Below are 19,115 nucleotides of genomic sequence, written 5' to 3' on the forward strand. Positions count from 1 at the left end.
TGCGATCCGTGCAGCAAGGGACTCGTTGCATGTACCACAGTGACAACAGAAATGAAATGTGAAGAAAAGGCACCCACACCTCCCCTGGGGCAGGCTGGGTCTGCTCCAGGGGTCCCCAAGGCTGTGCACAACCTCTGCTGGTGCTTGGTCCCTCACTTTGAAAAAAAATATATATATATATACGTGTATATATATATATATATATATATATATATATATATATCTGTTTAAATGGCAACTCCCGTGTTTCAGCATGAGCCCTTTGCCTCATGTCCTGTCACTGCCACCCCTGAGAAGTTCGGGTCCATCACCTTCTGCCCCCATCGGGTACAAGACCCCAGAGCCCTCTCCTCCGCAGGCTGGACACGGGTGGTTTCATCCTGGGGGTGTCACCGCGACTTGTTGGCATCCAGGGTCCCTTACCAGCAATATGATGCTCGTGTTTGAGGTTTCTTCCTCCCTCTGCTCGGATGCCTTCAGGGTCCATCTACACGCCTGATGCCCGTACACCTCCCCCCTCATAGCTCTGCAGCTCCGTGGTGCCCCTGGCTTCCTGCACGCCGTGCCTCGGCACGCACCCGATGCTGTTCCTTGAGCTCCCCCTTACCCCGTGCCCACCCTCTCCAGCCCCGATCCCCACCTCGTTGCCCACCCAGGGCGCGCTGCTCATGGCTGTGGGGTCTCAGGTGCTTTGTGCCCAGAGCCCCTGCAGCACGCAGGGGAGCAAGCAGAGGGTGAGCAGGAGGCGTCCTGCCTCCGTGGCTGACCGAACGGAGAATGTTTTGCCCATCTCAGTAACACCGGGCCAGCTCTGGTTCTGGGTCTGCTGTAGGGACAGTTGTAAATGGCACTAAACTCCAGTTAAAGGCAGGAGAGTTGAAAAGCTCAGATTTCTGTAAGGGTTTATGTTTGGTCTGCAGCAAATTACCTTTATCTACACATAAGCTTCATCTGCACTTTATAATTTCTATCAGTTTTCTCCCGTAATTCCCAGTGGCACTAATGAGGATTACGTACAAGCATCACATCTAGAATACAACACTAAATTATATTAAAGAATTATATTTATAATATTCTGGAATTGTTTGTCAAAGCTGCTACTGGAAGATAAGAAACTGAAAACTCTGAATACAAATGATTCAATGTAGACTAATGCCAAAATATTATCGTGATTTGCATCGATGCAGCCTTTACTTGGATAAGGTCGGATTCAATTTTTTTTGAACAAGAGATAAAATGAACCTTTCAGAGGAATAAAAATAAAATGTATTTAGAGGTGATTTTTAACTTAGTACATAAATTATTGGCCTGTAATCTTTATGGTGCATGTTTAACTTGCAGTCATTATGTAAATACATTCATTATATAAATATTCATTATAGAAAGCCATTATGTAAATCCACAAAATCTACACATTCAGCATAACACCGTAAGGAACACGGAGCTGTAGCTTGTAATCTGAAAATCTTCTATTGTTGAAATGTCATCGGAATAAATTGCAGGTATTACTTATTTTGTTCTGACATTTAGGAGCAAAGTGCAGCATCAATAGTTTAAGAATGAAACCAGAATTTTAAAGAATTAAGGTCTGCCTGAGCCGTAATTCCGGCTCGTAGCACTTGTAGGCACGGTGTTACATTTTCCTTTTTGAGAAGCAACCTCTGCAAACGCTGCCACGAACAGCAAAACCAAGAGCTGCTCAAAAGACTTCGGATCAATGTTACTGCTTGGCAAAATCCGGGTGCCTTGCACGTTGAAGCCCCTTCCCGCTTGGGTTTTGCCCACGCTTTCCAGAGGAAGCTCTGCCGGGGCCGGGCAGCCACGCTCTGACGCGGGACGCAGCGGGCCCTTGGTGCCTTTCTGTTTGACGCCAGCTCCCTGAGAGGCACCGAGCTGCTTCCACCACCCAGCAGGGTGTCTGCCGTGGCCCTGCTGCTCCCCTGGGAAGGGCACAGAGCTGGCAGGGCCCCACACGCGCAGCTGCGTCCTGCCACACCAGCCGAGCCCCTGTGTGTGACTGACGGGCACCTGCGGGTGGGCAGTAGTGACCAGGGCAGGTCTCGATCAAATGCATATGGAGAGAGGAGCATAAATAATTGCAAGAGCAGCCCCACCTTTGTGTTTAAGGTGCTTGACTCCACCGTCGTATTTACCATGAGTGTTTTCAGGTGAAGCTTCACACATTTCAGACATTTCCAACAAGCATTTTAACCCCAGCTTGTTCATGCTGGAGCTGCATCGTTCCCAGAGCGCTCACGAGCAAGGTTAGGATGTGACACTCCTGCTGCAGTCCCTGGCAGGTTAACGGGGCTGGACCTGCCTGAAGCAAAGCCCCCAAATACCCACCCTGAGGCTGTGGGTCCTCAGTGCAGTGCTAACCTCCACATCTCCCCCGTCGTGTGCACCACCTGCTCGCACAGCCTGAGCAGCAGCCTCTCAACAACAGGCAGGTGTGGTGGTGTGCGTTTTGCTCGCGGGACTCACAGCTGCAGGCAGAAAAAGTGACTGAGATATGAGAATGTCCTTTTTTCTGCAACCGTGCTGTGGTGTTTACCGACCCCACTGGTGGCTTGTTCGTACCAAACGAACCCGTGTCCCCTCTGCCTTCCACGACTCCCTGCTCTGGATCCTCAGCATGATCCCTGGTGACTCCGAGCTTCATCTTTTCCAGCACTTCCCTATCCTATTGCCCTTTTCTCACAGCTTTGTCACCATTGTCTCCAGTCCAGTTTCCTGTTATTTTCCTAAAACACGAGGATGAGCAGCACATACATATACACGTGCATTTGGGAGTGCAGTTTTTCAGAAATTATTAGTTTAGCCGAATGCAGACAGTTTTTCCCATGCTGAGTGAAAGGCCGCTCCCTACCACCAGGGCACTCTTGTTTTGCTCATGCAAAATAACAGATTTTTCACAAACACCGAGGAGAGCTACGATTTTCCAGAAATTGCCCTGACTTCAGGTTTGAACATACTCGCATCGTGCTCCCTCTGCTTCACGCTCACATTTCAGTTGCCGTTGTGGGGTGTGTGCGTGAGCGCGATATGAGTGAGCTGAGCCTAACAGCGGTCCTATTGTTTCTGGACAGCCCGAAAGCTGCGAAGATGTATTGCATTAATGTATCATCATAGCTCTGTCGTTCTGACGATGTATTAGTGTAATACATCTTTGGCGCGCTCAAATGATAGGGCTGTCTGGGAAGAAGGGTCTAAGAGCTGATTCAATTCAATTACAGGACAAAAGGCGATGCCAGCCCCTGAACATGCAGAGTGTGATTCCTGCGAGATGTAGTCTGCTACAGAAGGCTGGGATTTTATCCGGGGGGGGAAGTGTGAAGAAATCAAAAAGGCTTTTTTTAAACTTCTAGCTAAATCCTAAGAAACAAACAAAAGCTTGATATGAGCTCAGCTAATGTCAAATATTTTGTTCCATTTGCACTTCTGCTGGAGAACCACAATTTTTCAGATGTTATCCACACATCCACACGTGACAGAAATAAGAAGCATTTCCTTGACGTGCAAGTACTCTGAACCTGGATTTTCAGGCTGAAAATACTTAACTGACATGAATTATTATCAGATTTCCAGGGCTTTGTGGGTGTACAAAGTGTGAACTTGTCTTTTTAAATGCTGCTTCTATTGATTCAAAATGGTTTTAAAGCTGAAAGTTTCAGCAGAAAAAAATGTTTCTGGCTTATATCTTTTGCCCTTCTAAATACCGAAAAGCTACCAGGCAGCACTGCTGCTGGGGGTTATCCCACACCCGCCGTTTCCCTCTAACATACTTGCTTTGTGCATGATGGGGGGTAAGAAGCTGCTACCACCCCCCCTGTGCTCGCTGCCAGCGCTGCCTGGCAGAGCCCATGCCAGCACTAACCAGGCTGGGGGCAGGAGCTCACTGCAGAATCACATCTCCCAATTTCCCAGCCCCACACCCAGCCTGCAGGGGCTTGGGCAGCCTGGGAGCTGTCCCACCTGCAAGAGCTCCCTGGTGGGGCCTGGTGAGGGTGCCAGGTCTCATTCACTGCATCTGCATCGTCCCAAAGAGCTTAAAACAGGTGATTATTTGTGTCCTTGCTTCTTGGTTTGGATTTGCAGTGTGCTGAGAGCCACTGTTCAGTGGTCTCCCTCCTCCAGTGCCCCCACCTCTCTTCTCCAGCACAAGTAAAAAAGCTTTCCTAACAGTGGAGCCACCTCTGCTCAGCGGGATGTCCCGCAGGAGAGGTGCTCTGAGCCTGGATCCAGCGATGTGAGCACTGCGGGGTGTCACGGGCACCTGTGCCACTGGAGACGTGGGCTGCTGGGTGGCCCTGCCGCCCGCCACCTCCCCTACCTGTGGGCAGATTTATGGCCGCGTCATACCAAAAGCGCAGCTCGTTCCCTCCAGCTGTCCGGGAAGCAGAATGTAAAATAATTCAGCGCTCTAATCTGATAAGCAGCGACAGTGATGTGCCTCCCTTATGCCATCATCACTCATCTCGCCGGCAACAGCTTCATTACGGGCCCGGCGCTGAGCTCCTCGTTCAGGTGAAGCATTACCCGGCTGAGCCGAAACATCTGCTCCTTGCAGCTGAGCTGGGAGGGCTGGAGACAAGCCAGGAAGCCTCCAGAGCTCCACCAGGGCGAGGATGATCGGTGCCAGTGTCGGATGAGGCCGGATAGGCAGGGGTGCCACCACAGCTCCGTGTGCTCCCAGCCACCCGCCCATGGCTCCGTGCCGGCTGTGAGGGGACAGGGATGGGTGCTCGGCCCTGCGGAGCCACAAACAGCGCTCACAAACCACACCTCTGCTTTGGAAACGTGGCACCAGCTGGTGCCAGAAGTAATGCCTTTGGTTCCAGTGCATGGTGCTGACAAAGACAAATGCTGATCTGGGGCTCAGGTGCCTCGGGGTTGTACAAAGCCTTTGTGTGCTGATCCCAGACTGGGTTTGTGGAGGAGACCCCTACTTCTGCCTGGGCTTGAGCTCTCCATTCTGTTCTGGTCAAGGCAGCCCCTTGGCCCTCAGCCCTTGGTCACAGCCCCACGTTGCAGGGCTTTGGGCAAGCCCCTTGCCCTGCAGTGCTCCTGGAACAGGGGTGCCTGCCCCAAACGGGGCTGCGTCCCACCTGGTGCCCTTGGGCCTGCCGGCCTGTGCTGGAGCCCTGCTGGGTGGCAGGGCTCGGTGCTGCCAACAGTCTTGCCCAAGGCGTGCAGCTCATGGGCTTGCTGAAAGCCCAAAATGGAGCTGCTTCACTGCTGTCACCTGCCTGAGCCACTCTTTCCCCCGAGGTGCTGCGGGCCGGGCCGGCACCTCCTGGGGGACACAGCGAGGCTGGGGCCTGCCTCGGTCCCCATGGTGAGGGGGTGCGGGGGACACCTGGACGTGGTGGGCAGGCGGCGATCGCGTGGGTAGATCAGTCTGTGTTACACCCGCTCGGGGAATTAAAGTTTTGTGATTAATACTGGATATGAATGTAATGGCCCGAATGTGATTCTGTAGTGTTCAGCTGGGGAAGGCACCACGTGCTGGTAAATCAGCGGTCCCGTAACATTAAACAGGCTGGCAGCTTCCCAGGAACTCAGGAGGAGATGGTGTGGAGTTCCACGCAGAGTAATGAGGGGATTAATTAATAGTTTAAAGGCAGCAATGCAAATATTAGCACTTAATATAAACTGCTTGTTGCGATTCTTTCCTTTGCCTTTGGATAAAGGGAAAATAATGATCCTCCAAAATCACACCTCGCCCGTACAAAATATGATGGCTTCTGATTTCAGGCTATGGGCCTTTTGGCCTTCTTTTTTCCTTAATGATACTCATAATACCATTGCTGGGGGATACGCGGCGTATTAGGATCCAATTAAGTGACATTCAGCATCACGATCCGTCGCACCGGGGTCAAGTGACATTACACTGGCTGCGATTAGCAGGAGAATTCTTAGAAAAACGTCGTTATTATCAGGCCTGTTCCTGAACTTTGAGCATCCCTTCAGGAACAATTAAAGGTATTCCTAGAAATCCTCGTGTCTTTTAAAAACTTTAAACAGCCTGAAAAAAACCCTCTTGTTAGAATGCAGTTGTCAGGAGAAGAATATTCACGCTAAGATGGTCAAATAATTGGGTCTTTGTGAAGGAACTGAGGGCTGAGAGTAAGATTACAGTCTTAGTGATATAAGGAGGTGAAAACCGTACAAAAGCATAGCATAGAAATAATTATGGATTTTTGACAATTTTATAACAACAGGAAAGAATTTCTTGCTTTTCAATAAAAGTAGATTAGCTCATTAATAACTCATAAAATGCTATGAAAATTTAAGTTTTAATGCATGCTTAGTTTACTGCCCCTGATATTAGTTCATTTTTATTGGAGAGTAATGCACTCCTGAGTGAGCGGTTTATGAATCATTGAAGATATTTCAGTGAAACAAAGTCTGTAGTGTTCAAAACCAAACAACTGCAGATTCCCCCTCTCTCTCCTTCCTTTGATGGAGCATCCTTCACGGCTGTTTTGATTCTGGTCTTTGAACAGAGCGTGCCAGTGCTGGGGCTTGCACAAATATTTTGAGGAAAGTAACAGCTGATCTCCAAAATCCAAAAAGGTTCTCCTTTTTCCTATTTAACTTCTCAAATACATTTTATTATTATTATTCCTTTATGCATGTTATTATCGTTTCTACCTTGCCCCATGTTGATGGCTGGAGCACCTCATGCTGCCCCTGCCCGGGGCTGCAGGCAGATGTCGCAGGCTGGGCACACTCTGGGGAGGTGACAGCGAGCGAGCTGCAGGTACCAGGCTCACAGTACTTCCTTTTGATTTCCTAGAATCATCTCTTCTGGCCATGTTTATGAATAAATCATATTTTAAACATATTGAGAATTATTTTAAAATGCACACATTTTATAAAAACTGGTAATACCTTTTGAGGGATATGAAGAAATATGAAAAAAAAAATAGTCATTAATGATTCATTTAACTCTAGTAATGCCTCCAGTTTCAACAAACTACAGGCAGAAAATTAATGGGAGGGATCAGCAAATGTGCTTGAGTCGGATAGATCTAGCCAAGTAGCTAATAGGATATCACCTGCAGTGCATCATTTTGAGATAACAACGTGCAGAAGGGCTGCCGTGCAGGCATCGAGCATCAGAAAGGCTTTGCAAAGGCTGTGCTGCCGTCCTTTGCTGCAGGGCACACATGGGGGTGACACCGTCCTGTCCCCCACTCCTGGCTGCCTGGGGCACCGTGCCTGCCGCCGGCTGCGGGCAGGAGGAGAGGACTGGCCCCTGCCAGGGACTGGGCAGCAAGGAAACCACTCATGGGCTTCACTGGGAATAATTAGCCCTTCCCAAGAGCCAAATCCTCACGTGAAGTGCTATGCATTATAAATAAGCTCAAGTGAGATTTAATTGTGTAGCTTTCATATTATAAAGAATATTTTCCCGTTCTTCCCTACACGGGTTTAATTTTGGTTTTCTAGGGAAAGATTTTCTAGGCTGTGTTAAGAAGATGCTCACGCTTAGCTATTTTCTGCAGTAAGAGGATCTCTTCCCAGCTCCTCCTGCTGAAGGGGGCTTCGCATGTCCCGACGCACGACGGCCCTCATTACGGCGGTGAGACTGTCAAACCCTGAAGTAATGATGCCAGGGGAAAGCCTGGCATCTGTGGCAGGCTGCACTGACACCTCTGCAGCAGTACCAATATTTGAAGAGCTCAAAAGAGATCAAAGAGTGCAATCTGATACCCATAAATCTGTAAATATCCAGAAGACATGCCTTGCAGATACCTAAAAGCACTACCGTCTCCAGTGGGTGGTTTTCTCTTCCCAAGTAACATCTGGTTGACCATGTTGTCTCTGAGTGCTGAAACGGAGCTGTCTCTCCATCATACTGGTATTCGGCTGCTAAGGCAGAAAAGTCAGCACATATTCTGGAGCATGAGCTGACCGTGTGTTCCCTGGCATGAAGTCTGCAACTGAAAAATTCAATATTGCTCCAAAATGCCGTAACGTAACGTGTCCCAGGCACCTAGTGCAGCATGGCAGCCGTCCTGTGCAGAGGCAGAAACCAATGAATGTAGCTTCAGAGAAGGAGGAAAACTAAATGTGCCTGCTTCTCTTTAGGACCAGCCTGTACTCCGGTGAGTCAGAGAAGCTCCAAAGAAACAGTGGTGAATGAAATATCCATTGCCCTTCTGTCTCTGTTAGATGAAAAAACAAGAAAAAAGGGAAAATGTGTTTTTCTTTAACATGTTACTTGCTGACTTACCCTTCATGGTAAAGGGACACTGTCACACAGCTTGATCAGAAAAATGCGAATTATTGTGACACACAGCGTCCCTTGGTAGCTGCCTGAGATTTGCATTGCCCATGCGATGAGCACGCACACAGCCAGCTCTCCGAATGCTTCCCTCTGTACCGATATATGCACAGACAGATGTAACCTTGTTTGTCTCCACCTCTGAAACTTTCAACTTTGTCAGCCTGTGTTCACATCTCTTTGCTTTTATCAGCACGCCTTGCTTGCAGAACTGCTCTACCCGCTTTTCTTGTTTTGTGCCTTCAGCTGGGAGATCTCCTCCAGCTCTCAATTTATCTGGCAGTTTCAGATATTTTTTTCTTTACATTTTATCTGATTTTTCTTTTCAAATGTGGAGCATGCCTTCTCTAAAGCTAAACGGCCTTACACCGTCGATGTTTAAATGGTGCCTAATGCAAGCTGCTCGGATTACCTGCAGTTCCTGGGAGAGGAGCACATCCTATACAATTACAGCATTTGATGTAATTTTAAACCCTGAATGCATAGCAAGTAATAGTAACAGCTTCAGACTGTGAATCCAATTGCTTAGCTTGTTCTCAGCATCCAGTGACAACTCTGGGCAAGAATCAAGGTGTCTCTGTGCCTCCTGGGTCCTCTGTCTCCTCCCAGCCCATGAGATCAAGAAGGACCTTATGGACTACGGGCTGCTTAAAGCCTCAGCGATAATGGGATGGCATCCTGACAGCATCACTGCTGGAGACCTCCTGCTCGCTGATACTGTGCCCATACGAGGCAGTGTACCTGCGGATGAGCTCATGCTGGGACCTTCACACCGCACAGGAGACACCAGCCACGAGAGCTGGACGGGATTCACAGCTCCTAGGCTGGGGCTGTGCTGCAGTTCTTTAATACCCCAGCAAATAAGGAAACGACAACAAAACAGACTTGGCCCAGATGAAGTCCTCAGTGTTTTTCCGAGCTACCCTGGACTTACACCAGATTTTTCCTCTTACTGACTTATGTTTAACACCGGGGGAGGAAAATGCTGCCGTTGTAAAGCTCATCCATCCACGCCTCGAAAACCTGTCCATATGGCTAGGTGTATGTGTGCTACACCTGATGCCAGATACCATATGCGTGGTAAGAAAACACAGTCTTAATTGTGTACTCTCCTGGGGAACTACAAATGTGATGATTAACAGGCACCTCACCACAGGGCAGCAGCAGGGAGCAGGCATTTGAGCTCAGCTGCACAGTGCTTCCCTTCCTGGCTAGAGAACCCGGCCCTATAACCCGAGATATCCTGCAGATTCCTACAAATCCATAAGCATTTCAGCACGCTGAATTAAGAGATGTTCTGCAGACCCATCAGGGGCTCCTCGGACCCGAGGCACTCTGGTGGTTGGTTGTTCAGCAAGCAGTGGTTCCCATCACCCAGCCGAGGCCTCCTGAAACTATTCACTCTATTCACTATTTGCTCCTGATCTAGTCACTCTTTCTCTTGCCAGTCTTTTTGGGAGGCATTGCAGAAGCGGATCTGAACAGTGAGAAAGCCAAATTGTTGCCTGATGCTCTTCGTACCCCACTATCCCCATACAGAATTTATTCTCTCAGCTGCCCATGGATATCTTCTTTGAGCTGGACATGTGCCAATGTAACATAATGTGCCTACATACACTTATGCATCTATTGTTCACATAACACAATTTAATTTCTTCCACATAGCCACAGGAAATCTCTGAAACTAAAAACAAGTTAAGGAAGATGGAATATTATGTGAAAGAATAGGAAAGATGAAACACAGTGTCTGTATATTCCCCAAGAAAAATATTTATCTCGAATATTTACTAAAAGCTTCTTCATGTGATCAGGATGCAAAATTTCAGGGGGTATGAGGGTTTAAAAATGATTTTGTTTTAAATTTCCAAGTGCGTGTGTGTGAATTGCATAAAACGGGTCTTGCAGCTTTATACAAATACATACATAGTTCTGCAGCATAAATCAGACTCACAGCTCTGCAGGGCAGATCCTATAAATGCAGGGCCATGGAGGGTGCAGATGTTTGATGGGTGCAGCGTATCAGGACCGCGGGATGCCCATCCCATCCCCACAGCACAGCCCTTTGGGGTGCAGCCCCTCCAGACACAGCAGCACCCAAGGCTGCCACCAGCACCGCCAGCAGGATTTGCTGTCCCAGCAGATGTGGTTCCTGCTGGTGTTTTTTGGTTGGAGTGGTGCCTGCTCACCCGAGCCGAGGCCCAGCACAGAAACCTGTCAGCTCTGCCTGCGGTGGCCGGGGGCGCTGAGCGCTGCCACATGCAGGTGGCAAAGCACACCCAAAACACAGCTGCAGGCAAGGAACTGTTAGAAAAGCAACAACGGGAGAGGAGGAACTAGGTGCTGTTTGCATTAAAGCAAAGGTTCAAAGCGGAGGTTTTAGCTTTGCTAAACTCAGACAGGAACGGCTATTTTTATGAACTTCCAGGCACTTGGAGAGCTCTGTTTTATTTTATTTTCAGACTGATGCTGGGGACTGGGACAGAATGTGATGTAAATAGACTGCAGGACTCAGTACGTGATATTTTGGTGCGCACTGTATAGCCAGAGATGTACTTACACCGGAGAGCATTACGATCTCATAACTTAATAGTCGTTTTTAATATGAAACACGGGCGAGTCTTGCAGTCTACAGGATTTTATTGCTACTAGAAACAAAGCAGAAGCAAACATATAATGTGCACTTTGTGTGGTAGAGACGGAAAACATATTTCTCTGTTCAAAGCAGTAGGAAGTTCTGGAGATCGAGTGAGCCTGGCCAAGTGGAGCAGGACAGTGCCCACCGTGTGAAGAGAAACAGCTGGGACCCCTGGGGGCTGGGGAGGGTGCGGAGTTCATTCCTATGGACCGCAGGGAATGGCATAAAAATCATTCTCACACAATTTTTCGCATACTGAATGTCATTTCATTGCATTTTATGAGTGTTCGGTTCGATGCACAACCGTTTTCCAGTCTCAGTGTTATCTCTCTGCTTTGCAAAATCACCGCTTTCCCGGGCTCTGTCCCATGAACAAGGCACGTGGCATGCCAGGTGAGTGCCATCGTGGTAGGCAACGTGCTGCCACAGCTGATGTGCTGAAACCTCACTCACCTCAAAACACCGGTCTGCAACAGAGAAGGAAATGAAATTATCCGCTGTGATGGACACGGGCATGATATTTCTACTTGCTTCTCACTACCCAGCTCCAGTTTTAGTCACTGCTCTGTAAATTGCAAAGTTATTAGCAGTCAATAAGTATAGTTAACATTTTTTTTCTTTTATTATGTGGTAAACGCCCTCTGAGGAATCTGGGGTAATTAATTTGTTCTCCGCTGGCAGCACACTGCTCTGCAGACACGGGCAGACTTTGAAGCAGTTTTCATCTGACGGGTGTCAGAGGGCTCACGGCACAGCAGGCACCGCAGGAAGGCACAGCCAGGAGATGCTGGGAGTTAGAAAACCGCAAAAATTTCAGGGTGGGTTATGACTCTGTGCCAAGTGGACAGCAATTACCTTCCGAATTACAATTTTCTTCTTGCTCTGTAAGAAAGTTACCATTTTCAGATGTAGTGCCCTGAGGAGTTGTGTGTACCAGTTTCTCAGTTGTGTCTTTGTTTTGCATCAGACAGATCTGATCTGTAACTCTGACGTCTGCCAATTTTCACAGGAGCTCACAGTGACTGTCCTTACTTCTGTGCAGAAGTCAGGCAGTGTGGGTTGTGTTCCTCGGGTCTGTGCACGCAGGGACAGGAGAGCTATTATTTTATTATTTTATTCTTAATTGAAATCTGAAGCGTTTCTTAGGGCAGAGCACACCCAGCCTGGCCTCCCCGGGAGGGATGTGCCCCCTCGGGGGGTGGCTGCTGCTTGGGGAGGGCCGGCTGCGCCCCGGCCTTGCTCTTCTCGGGCAGGACTGTGCGGGTGTAAGAGCGGAGCCAGATGGACGTTGTCACATTGTGCTCAGCCTCCTGTAATTTCGTTCTCTGGTTATTTCATTTCAGCAAAACCATTTGAGAGCGGACAGTACCTGGACATCTATGGAATTACGAGAGACCAGGCTGGGGAATACGAATGCAGTGCAGAGAACGACGTCTCAGTCCCAGACGTGAAAAAAGTAAAAGTCACAGTAAACTGTAAGTCGTGTTGTTTTTTAATCGCTAAATCCAATGGAGAAGAGGGACGCGGCTGAGAAGAAAAGCCTAATGCACTGTACTGCTGCTCGTGCTGGAGCTGTAGGTCGGAGGGGTTTTTGGTGCTGCAGGAGCAAAGAGCCTGCAGTGTTTGAGTTGGTCTGGCCCCAGGCAGGTAACGCAGGATTGGGGCTCAAATCCTGCTGTTCTCTGCTGGGAGGCCCGCGGTGCTGGCGTGTGGTGACGGGCTGAGCTGCCTGTGCTCAGTGCAGGCTGGGCTCTGCTGCCGGGCTCGGACTTTTTGGGTAATCCTTGGAGGAATTAGCTGCGGACTCTGAGTACTTTCTGAGGACTGCTGTGATTGTTGGACTCAGTGTTTCTGGTTTAATTCGTCACGGTTGTGCAACAACATAGGGAGATGAGAAACTTGGTGAGGTTTTTTGTTGGATGATTGGGTGGTGATGGACACCACGGACACGTGCGGTGCTCTCACCAGGGCTGGGGGACGTTCAGGCGCTACCTGCCCCTGCGCGGGGGGAGCCTGCCAAGTGCCCCCGGGTGCCCCCAGCTCCCGGTGCTGCAGCAGGCAGGCGCAGCCGGGGACGTGGTGCTGCAGCCCACCAGCTCTGACCTTGTCGGGTTTCTACAGAAACGGGCTGCTTTCCGGTTGGGATTGAATTTGGTTTAACACTCGGTGTGACGTGAAACATGCAGAACAGTGTTCTTTTTCCCTCCAAATTGTAAAAAATTGAAAGAATATATGAATAATTACACTAATTCATTCCACTTACGAATTTTCTTAGGCTAAGTGCAATTACCTTGTAATTTGTAGCAGTTCCTACTTTGAAGATTGCTGCGGCATCATTACTGACTCTATAAACGTTTGAGGCGCTGGCTTTGTGTCCCCTCAGCGGGTGCCATCCCCGTCCATGTGCTGGGGAGCAAAGCCCCAGTCCCCAGCTGCCGGTGTGGTTATGGGCTCCCAGTGGGCTCTCCTCGCTTCCCAACAGCTATCAAATAGTTTGAGCGTGCCACAGGTCTCACAGTTTCTGTGCTGCTGAGTCATGTCCCCTAGTGCCCCTGGTTGCAGACCCTGCCTTCCTTGTGCTCCTGATGCTTACACACCAACGCTCTGGCCGTGGCTCCTTGCTTTACAACCCACGGGCAGGTTTCCTCCATCAGGTGCTGGAGCTGCAGCGCTGTACTGTGCAAGGAGCCTCGTGCTGAATCCATCATGGTTGTCTCTAAAAACTGTGGGCTACCTGGGAGGAAAAAAATGAGGGGGTGGTGGTGGCCCATGGAGCAAATGACTGCTGTTTTTTGTTGAGTGTGTTGTTACTGGGACACTGTTGGTAAGGGAAGTTGAGCAGATACTTGCATAGATGTGGCCTGGGTGTTGTGGTGTGACACCTTTCACACAACCTGTGCTCCAAAATATTTCGTGTTGTTAAATAAATGACTTGTGATAGAGACCCGGGAGGAACAGGGAGCTCAGTTTAGTTTTAATAAGGGTGGCTGGGTCAGGAGCTTTCTAAGTGATGGCAAAAACAGAGAAGTTGATAGTGCTGCTTAGCACTTGTTTTGTTTGAGAAAGCACAGAGGAGGTGATAAAATCATCAAATCCACAATTCTCCCTCACCTCCCGAGCCAAGGCTGAGGCTTCTGCGAGTCCTAATTCAGATGAAAGCATCAACTTGGTTGGCCAAAGCCAAAACTCCAGCTTAAATGCAACGCAGAGCTGGTGTGCTGGTTGGCGTGTGCCCCGAGCTGTCCTGTCAAAGCCCTCCCTCGACACCAAGCTGGGAGCACTGGGAGAAATGGTGCCATGGAGCTGGAGGACGGGCAGGCTGGGAGGGCTGACCACAGGCAGGGCTGCTCAGCTCCGGCTGCAGCTACTGCGGTCCGTCAGGAAGCGCCTTTGGCCGTGGGGGGATGCACCTGGCCCTGAATTCCTGTGCCAGGCTCAGGCGAACTGCTAAGTCTGCACTGGGGACATGCAGAGCATTTTTTTTTTCTTTCTTACAACTAAAAAAGAAAGTGGCCAAAAAAAAAAAAGGCAATGCAAAACCAAGATCTGGCTGCAGCATGAAGCCGTTTGTCTATGTGAAAGATTTGTCATAGTCAGCTAATTGCTTACACGCTTCTGTTTGATTTGTACATTGTCCCCAAGCCAGTTGAGCGCAATGCAAAAGCTCTCCCAACATCTGCTCCCCGCTGCTAACGCTCATTAATTCTGACCAGGCAGAAAAGTGGCTCGCTGCGATCAGGAGAGGCCTGGACAGGAGCTCACCAAAGCTGGGAGAGCTCGCCCCGTGCCCATCGTCCCCACGAGCCCACCCCCGGGCCTGGACAGCCCAGACACCAGTCGGCACCCCAGTACTGAGGGTTTCTTTTGCTAAGGAGATTCTTGTTCAATAAGGAGCAAGGCTTTCTGCCCCCAGCTCCCCCCCAAGTCCCATCCCTTTCCTTCCTTCAGTTTTGCAGCCTCCCTCAACTCCTACAGCGTGGGCTCAGTGCTAGCTCTGCAGCACCTCTCCCTCCTCACCCCGCGCGTGTTATTCTGTGATTACACTTCTGGTACAGGGATTTGGGTGGCTCCAGAGGGTGTTTAATTCCTTTACCTGTGACCCAGCTCCTCAGTGAGTGTCACCTAACAGTGACCAGAACAGCCGCCTCACTGGCAGCGGGCCTGCTCTGGCCTTACGGGGCCCTGACCGTACTCCACAAAACGCCTATCGCCGTGCCCACATACAGTGCTTCCTGCAGGGAAGGGCCTTGCTGTAGGAAATAGGGCTCCTCCGCTTGATGGGGGTGTGCTGGGAGCTGGAGCAACCCCTGCTGCATCTCGGCACCCCTCTGCCACGGCTCATGGCGCAGCGCCCCGACAGGCCGTGCCCCGCGCAGGGGGTGACGGCAGCACCACACCGCATGAGCATGATCGCTTAACTGCTGCTTCTGACAATTTTAATGCTGTTTGCCTGTTATTAAAAGGAATGTTCTTTATGGCAGACCTGATAAGTGGAGAATAAATCAGGGCTTTATTGTGTCCAGCTAATAGAATGTATCAATGAACCCCGAGCGGCTACAGTGAATATAAGCATAATTGTGAATATGGATACTCATTTCGTATAGCGGTTGCTCAGTCATCCAAGCAAATACAAGAAAATGACCAGGTTTAAATTACTTTCTGAATTTCAAGTTCCTTAGCTGGGCAGCCCCCAGCCAGACATAAAGCACCGGTCTGCTCCCTGCCCTACAGCGCATCCATTGTAACTCCGATGACTTTGGTTTAGGTTGTTGTTTTTTTTTTTATACTGTTTCATATTGCATAATCTACATTTTCCACTTAATTTATGTACATCCCCCATCACTTCTCTTTTTAAAATGGTGGCCTGAGAATTGTGGTGTGTTTGTCTGAACTCAGAGAGAGGGGAAAAAACGAGATCCTAACATAAGATTGTGTGAGGATGCTGGTTTCTGAAGGAACACGGTACCAAACGAAGTTAAAATAGATAAAATATAATCCAATTTCACTTCAGAAGCAAATCTTATTAGCATTTTCTATTATATTTTATAAAGCAAATACTGATTTATGGATGATAATCTTGAAGCCCCCTTTGAACGAACCAGTGTGTGGATTAGGAAGATTTTAATGTCATCTGAAAGCTGCTCTGTAACTGTACACATGTTGCTGTAGCTCCACTGCCCCTATGGTTTGTTAGTGACAGACTTTAAAAGATTAAAGGCAGTCGCTAAATGCAAAAATCTCCAGAAGTGCTGAGGCCACGCTGAGATGATGAAGAATGAGACGTGTGCATCATGAAGCTGGCATTTATTTTAATTTAGGTAAAATTGTCAATTACCTAAATAAATAGCAAACGTGGGCTTTTAAGGTGGAGCTGCACTGTAGTGATCCTTCTTCTCAGATGCCTTTACCATACACACTCAGGGCCTGTTTTTCTGTAATTGTGTCTCAGACAGCTCTGTTAAAGCTGGGTCTTGCAGACCTTACTGAATTACAAACCAGTGGCTTCGGAGAGGAAAAAAAGCCATTCAGCAAAAATTAGGAGGCAGTGCTGTAACTCCAGCCTCTGGGAACCCCACCACGCTGCAATCCAATGGCCGGGCTCACCACTGCTGAGCGGGGAGGTGAAAGCCAGCTGCAGGCACGGCTGCACCCCGAGCAGGAGCCTGGGAGCAGCCGGGCCTCCGAGCCTTGCAGGGGATGGGGTGGTGCAGAGGGAACTCAAAATACCCCGCATCCTGACCAAAGCTTGCTTGGAAAGCTTTGATTAAATATTTCTTTTATATCGGTGGTCAAACAAGCCCAATCCTGTGTTTGGAATGGTGCTGCCTTGCACAGAATCGCAGCATGGGTTGGGTTGGAAGGCACCTAAAAGACCATGGGGTTCCAATCCCCCCCCACGGGCAGGGGCACCTCGCACCGGGCTGGAGGGGCTTTGGGCAGCCCCCCCAGGTTACTCTCCGGGTAAGGAGCTCGTCGGGGTGCTCCTGGAGCAGCACACCAATGGCAACAGGTGGCTGTGCACACATCTGCCTCGCTCCCTGCCTGCTTCTTTCCTGCTGTGATGGCTTGATAAGATATTTTATGTCGTGGGCTGTTTTTCTGTTGTGGTGGTGGTTTTTGTTTTTTTTTTTTTTTTGTGATTTTTTTTTTCTAATAGAAGGAATGTGTGAGTTTCTTGTATGAATTTTAAGTAATGTGTTTGTTTTTGCTTGGACAGGTTAGGGTTTTTGCAGAACAGCTTATCTCATTAGCATTTCATGGAAGTCTGCCTTACTGTTGCTATGGCACTTGCATAATATTATGCATAATACTCTGATTTTACTTTGAAATCAGACATACTGTACAAGCCACTCTAACCTAATTATATCTGTAACCTTAGGCCTACTGGGAAAAACATTATAGGGCTTCGGTGTTTGCTGGGGTTCCTGATAGCTGGACACAGGGCCGTGACTTTATGCTCCCAGAAAGCGCATGGCCGTGCATCGCTGATGACCTAAGAAAAACATTTCCTGGGCAAGGTTTTTTATTTTAGGTTCAACAAAGAAAATTTCCTTCAATCAAGCTGAATAAAAAGATGACCCAAACATTTTGCAAAGGTCTCGTTTCTGTCCTGCTTTGGTACCAAGCATGAAAACAGCCAGGGCAATCTGCAGTTTTAATTTCCATTTTCTTTTGATATGGGAGGGGACGGAGGGATTCTGTTTAAGCATAAATAAGCAACTTTGATTCTTTCCCTTTTTAATAGCCACAGATGTGGAGCTTCATCTTTATAGCCCTGACTAACACCAGAAGGCGGGGTATGGTCAGCAGCAGCTCTAGGAGAGCAAGTGAGTGGTGTCCTCGTGTCGGAGAAACCAGGAGGTCGGCATAAGTTTGTTCTGAGCCGTAGGTGCAACTTCATGGTTTCTCTTAAAGTAGCACGGACAGTGTACCGAACAACTGCAAGCATCTGCATGCAGCTTTGCTTATGCAAGGCTTTTTTGTTTGCTTTCATGATGCCAGGATGGCAAACGCAGCCTGAGGAAGCAAATTCTCTGGTGCCTGCCCTGGGTGCAGCTTACAGACTTGTTGTGGGTTGACACTGGCAGGATGAGGTGTTTGGGGACCTCTAGGTGTCTGTCTGGGGGTTCTCAAAGCTGTGTGGGGATATTTTTGCATACAATGATGGGCACAGTTGGGGCTGAGCGAGCTCACAGCCCTCCAGCCAGAGGTACAGCCCGTGTGCCTGTTGTGCCGCACGTGGAGCACAGCGGCTGCAGGCAAGGGTATGCCTGATGATGTCCAACAGCCTGAAGGACCTCAAACTGGGCCAGAATTTTTTCTGTTGGTGAGGACAATTCCATGCAATGACAAAGATTTTTTCTTTTCAACCAGTTAACACCAGTTCCCCTAAAGAACATAACCGTGTGGAAAAGTTACTGCTTTTCTTTCCCGTGCCTTTTATATGCAGTAAACTTGGTCACATCGACTCTTCAAACACTATTGCACCCAGATGAGATGAACTTGTATGTTCATATTTGACCGTGGTGCAGAAGGACCTTATCTTGAGGTGGCAGTGGCTGATGTTATCCGTTTGGCTGAAATTCACACGTTTAAAATTGCATCATGTGAGCCAGCCTCTCTTTAATCACAAGGGTCTGAAGTATTGCTCGGCGTTGTAGCAACGCAGAGCAATTTGCAGGCACTGGGTAGCCACAATTCCCACTGACCATTTCAGGAGGTACGTGTGCACAGTGCCTCAGAAGATTGAACTTTGCAATACTGTTTTGAAGTATCTAAATTACACTTTTAAAAGTTAAAAGCACTCCGGAGTGCGGTTTCATTGACTTCCTGTGAAACATGCTTCTCTGGATTCTCCAGTTAACTTTCAAAATGGGATTTTGGCTTCTAAGTCACACTGGGGACTCCTGAAAATCTGACTGCTGGTTAATATTTGATTCTGTTAATAGATTGGCGGAGCTCAGTGTGTGTGAGCTTTCCAGAAGTCAACTCTATACTCTGTTCAAGTCTTCTTGGTGTCAGACCTGCAGGTAAGGGCAGTGCTGGTGCGCACCATGGGCTTGCATTGTAGGGCTGAGCCTGCGGTCATTGGAGAGGACTATGGCCAGGAACGAGCTGTGTCCATAGTGTCACCTCAGGCTGCCCCGTTTTTCACAGATTTTCTGTTTTCTTTGGATGAAGGCT

The 19,115-nt window shown here is 48.8% G+C and overlaps 1 protein-coding gene across 4 annotated transcripts in view; it reads left to right on the forward strand.

The window, feature by feature from the left end:
* Positions 1 to 19,115, forward strand: part of NEGR1 (neuronal growth regulator 1) — a 260,822-nt gene that overhangs the window by 146,573 nt on the left and 95,134 nt on the right. For all 4 annotated transcript variants that reach the window (XM_068690073.1, XM_068690070.1, XM_068690071.1 and 1 more), the window contains exon 4: positions 12,275 to 12,406. In XM_068690073.1, coding sequence (XP_068546174.1) covers positions 12,275 to 12,406 — 132 coding nt within the window. The remainder of the gene's footprint in view (positions 1 to 12,274; positions 12,407 to 19,115) is intronic.

This window comes from Anas acuta, chromosome 8 (genome assembly GCF_963932015.1).
Source record: "Anas acuta chromosome 8, bAnaAcu1.1, whole genome shotgun sequence".
NCBI classification, from domain to species: Eukaryota; Metazoa; Chordata; class Aves; order Anseriformes; family Anatidae; genus Anas; species Anas acuta.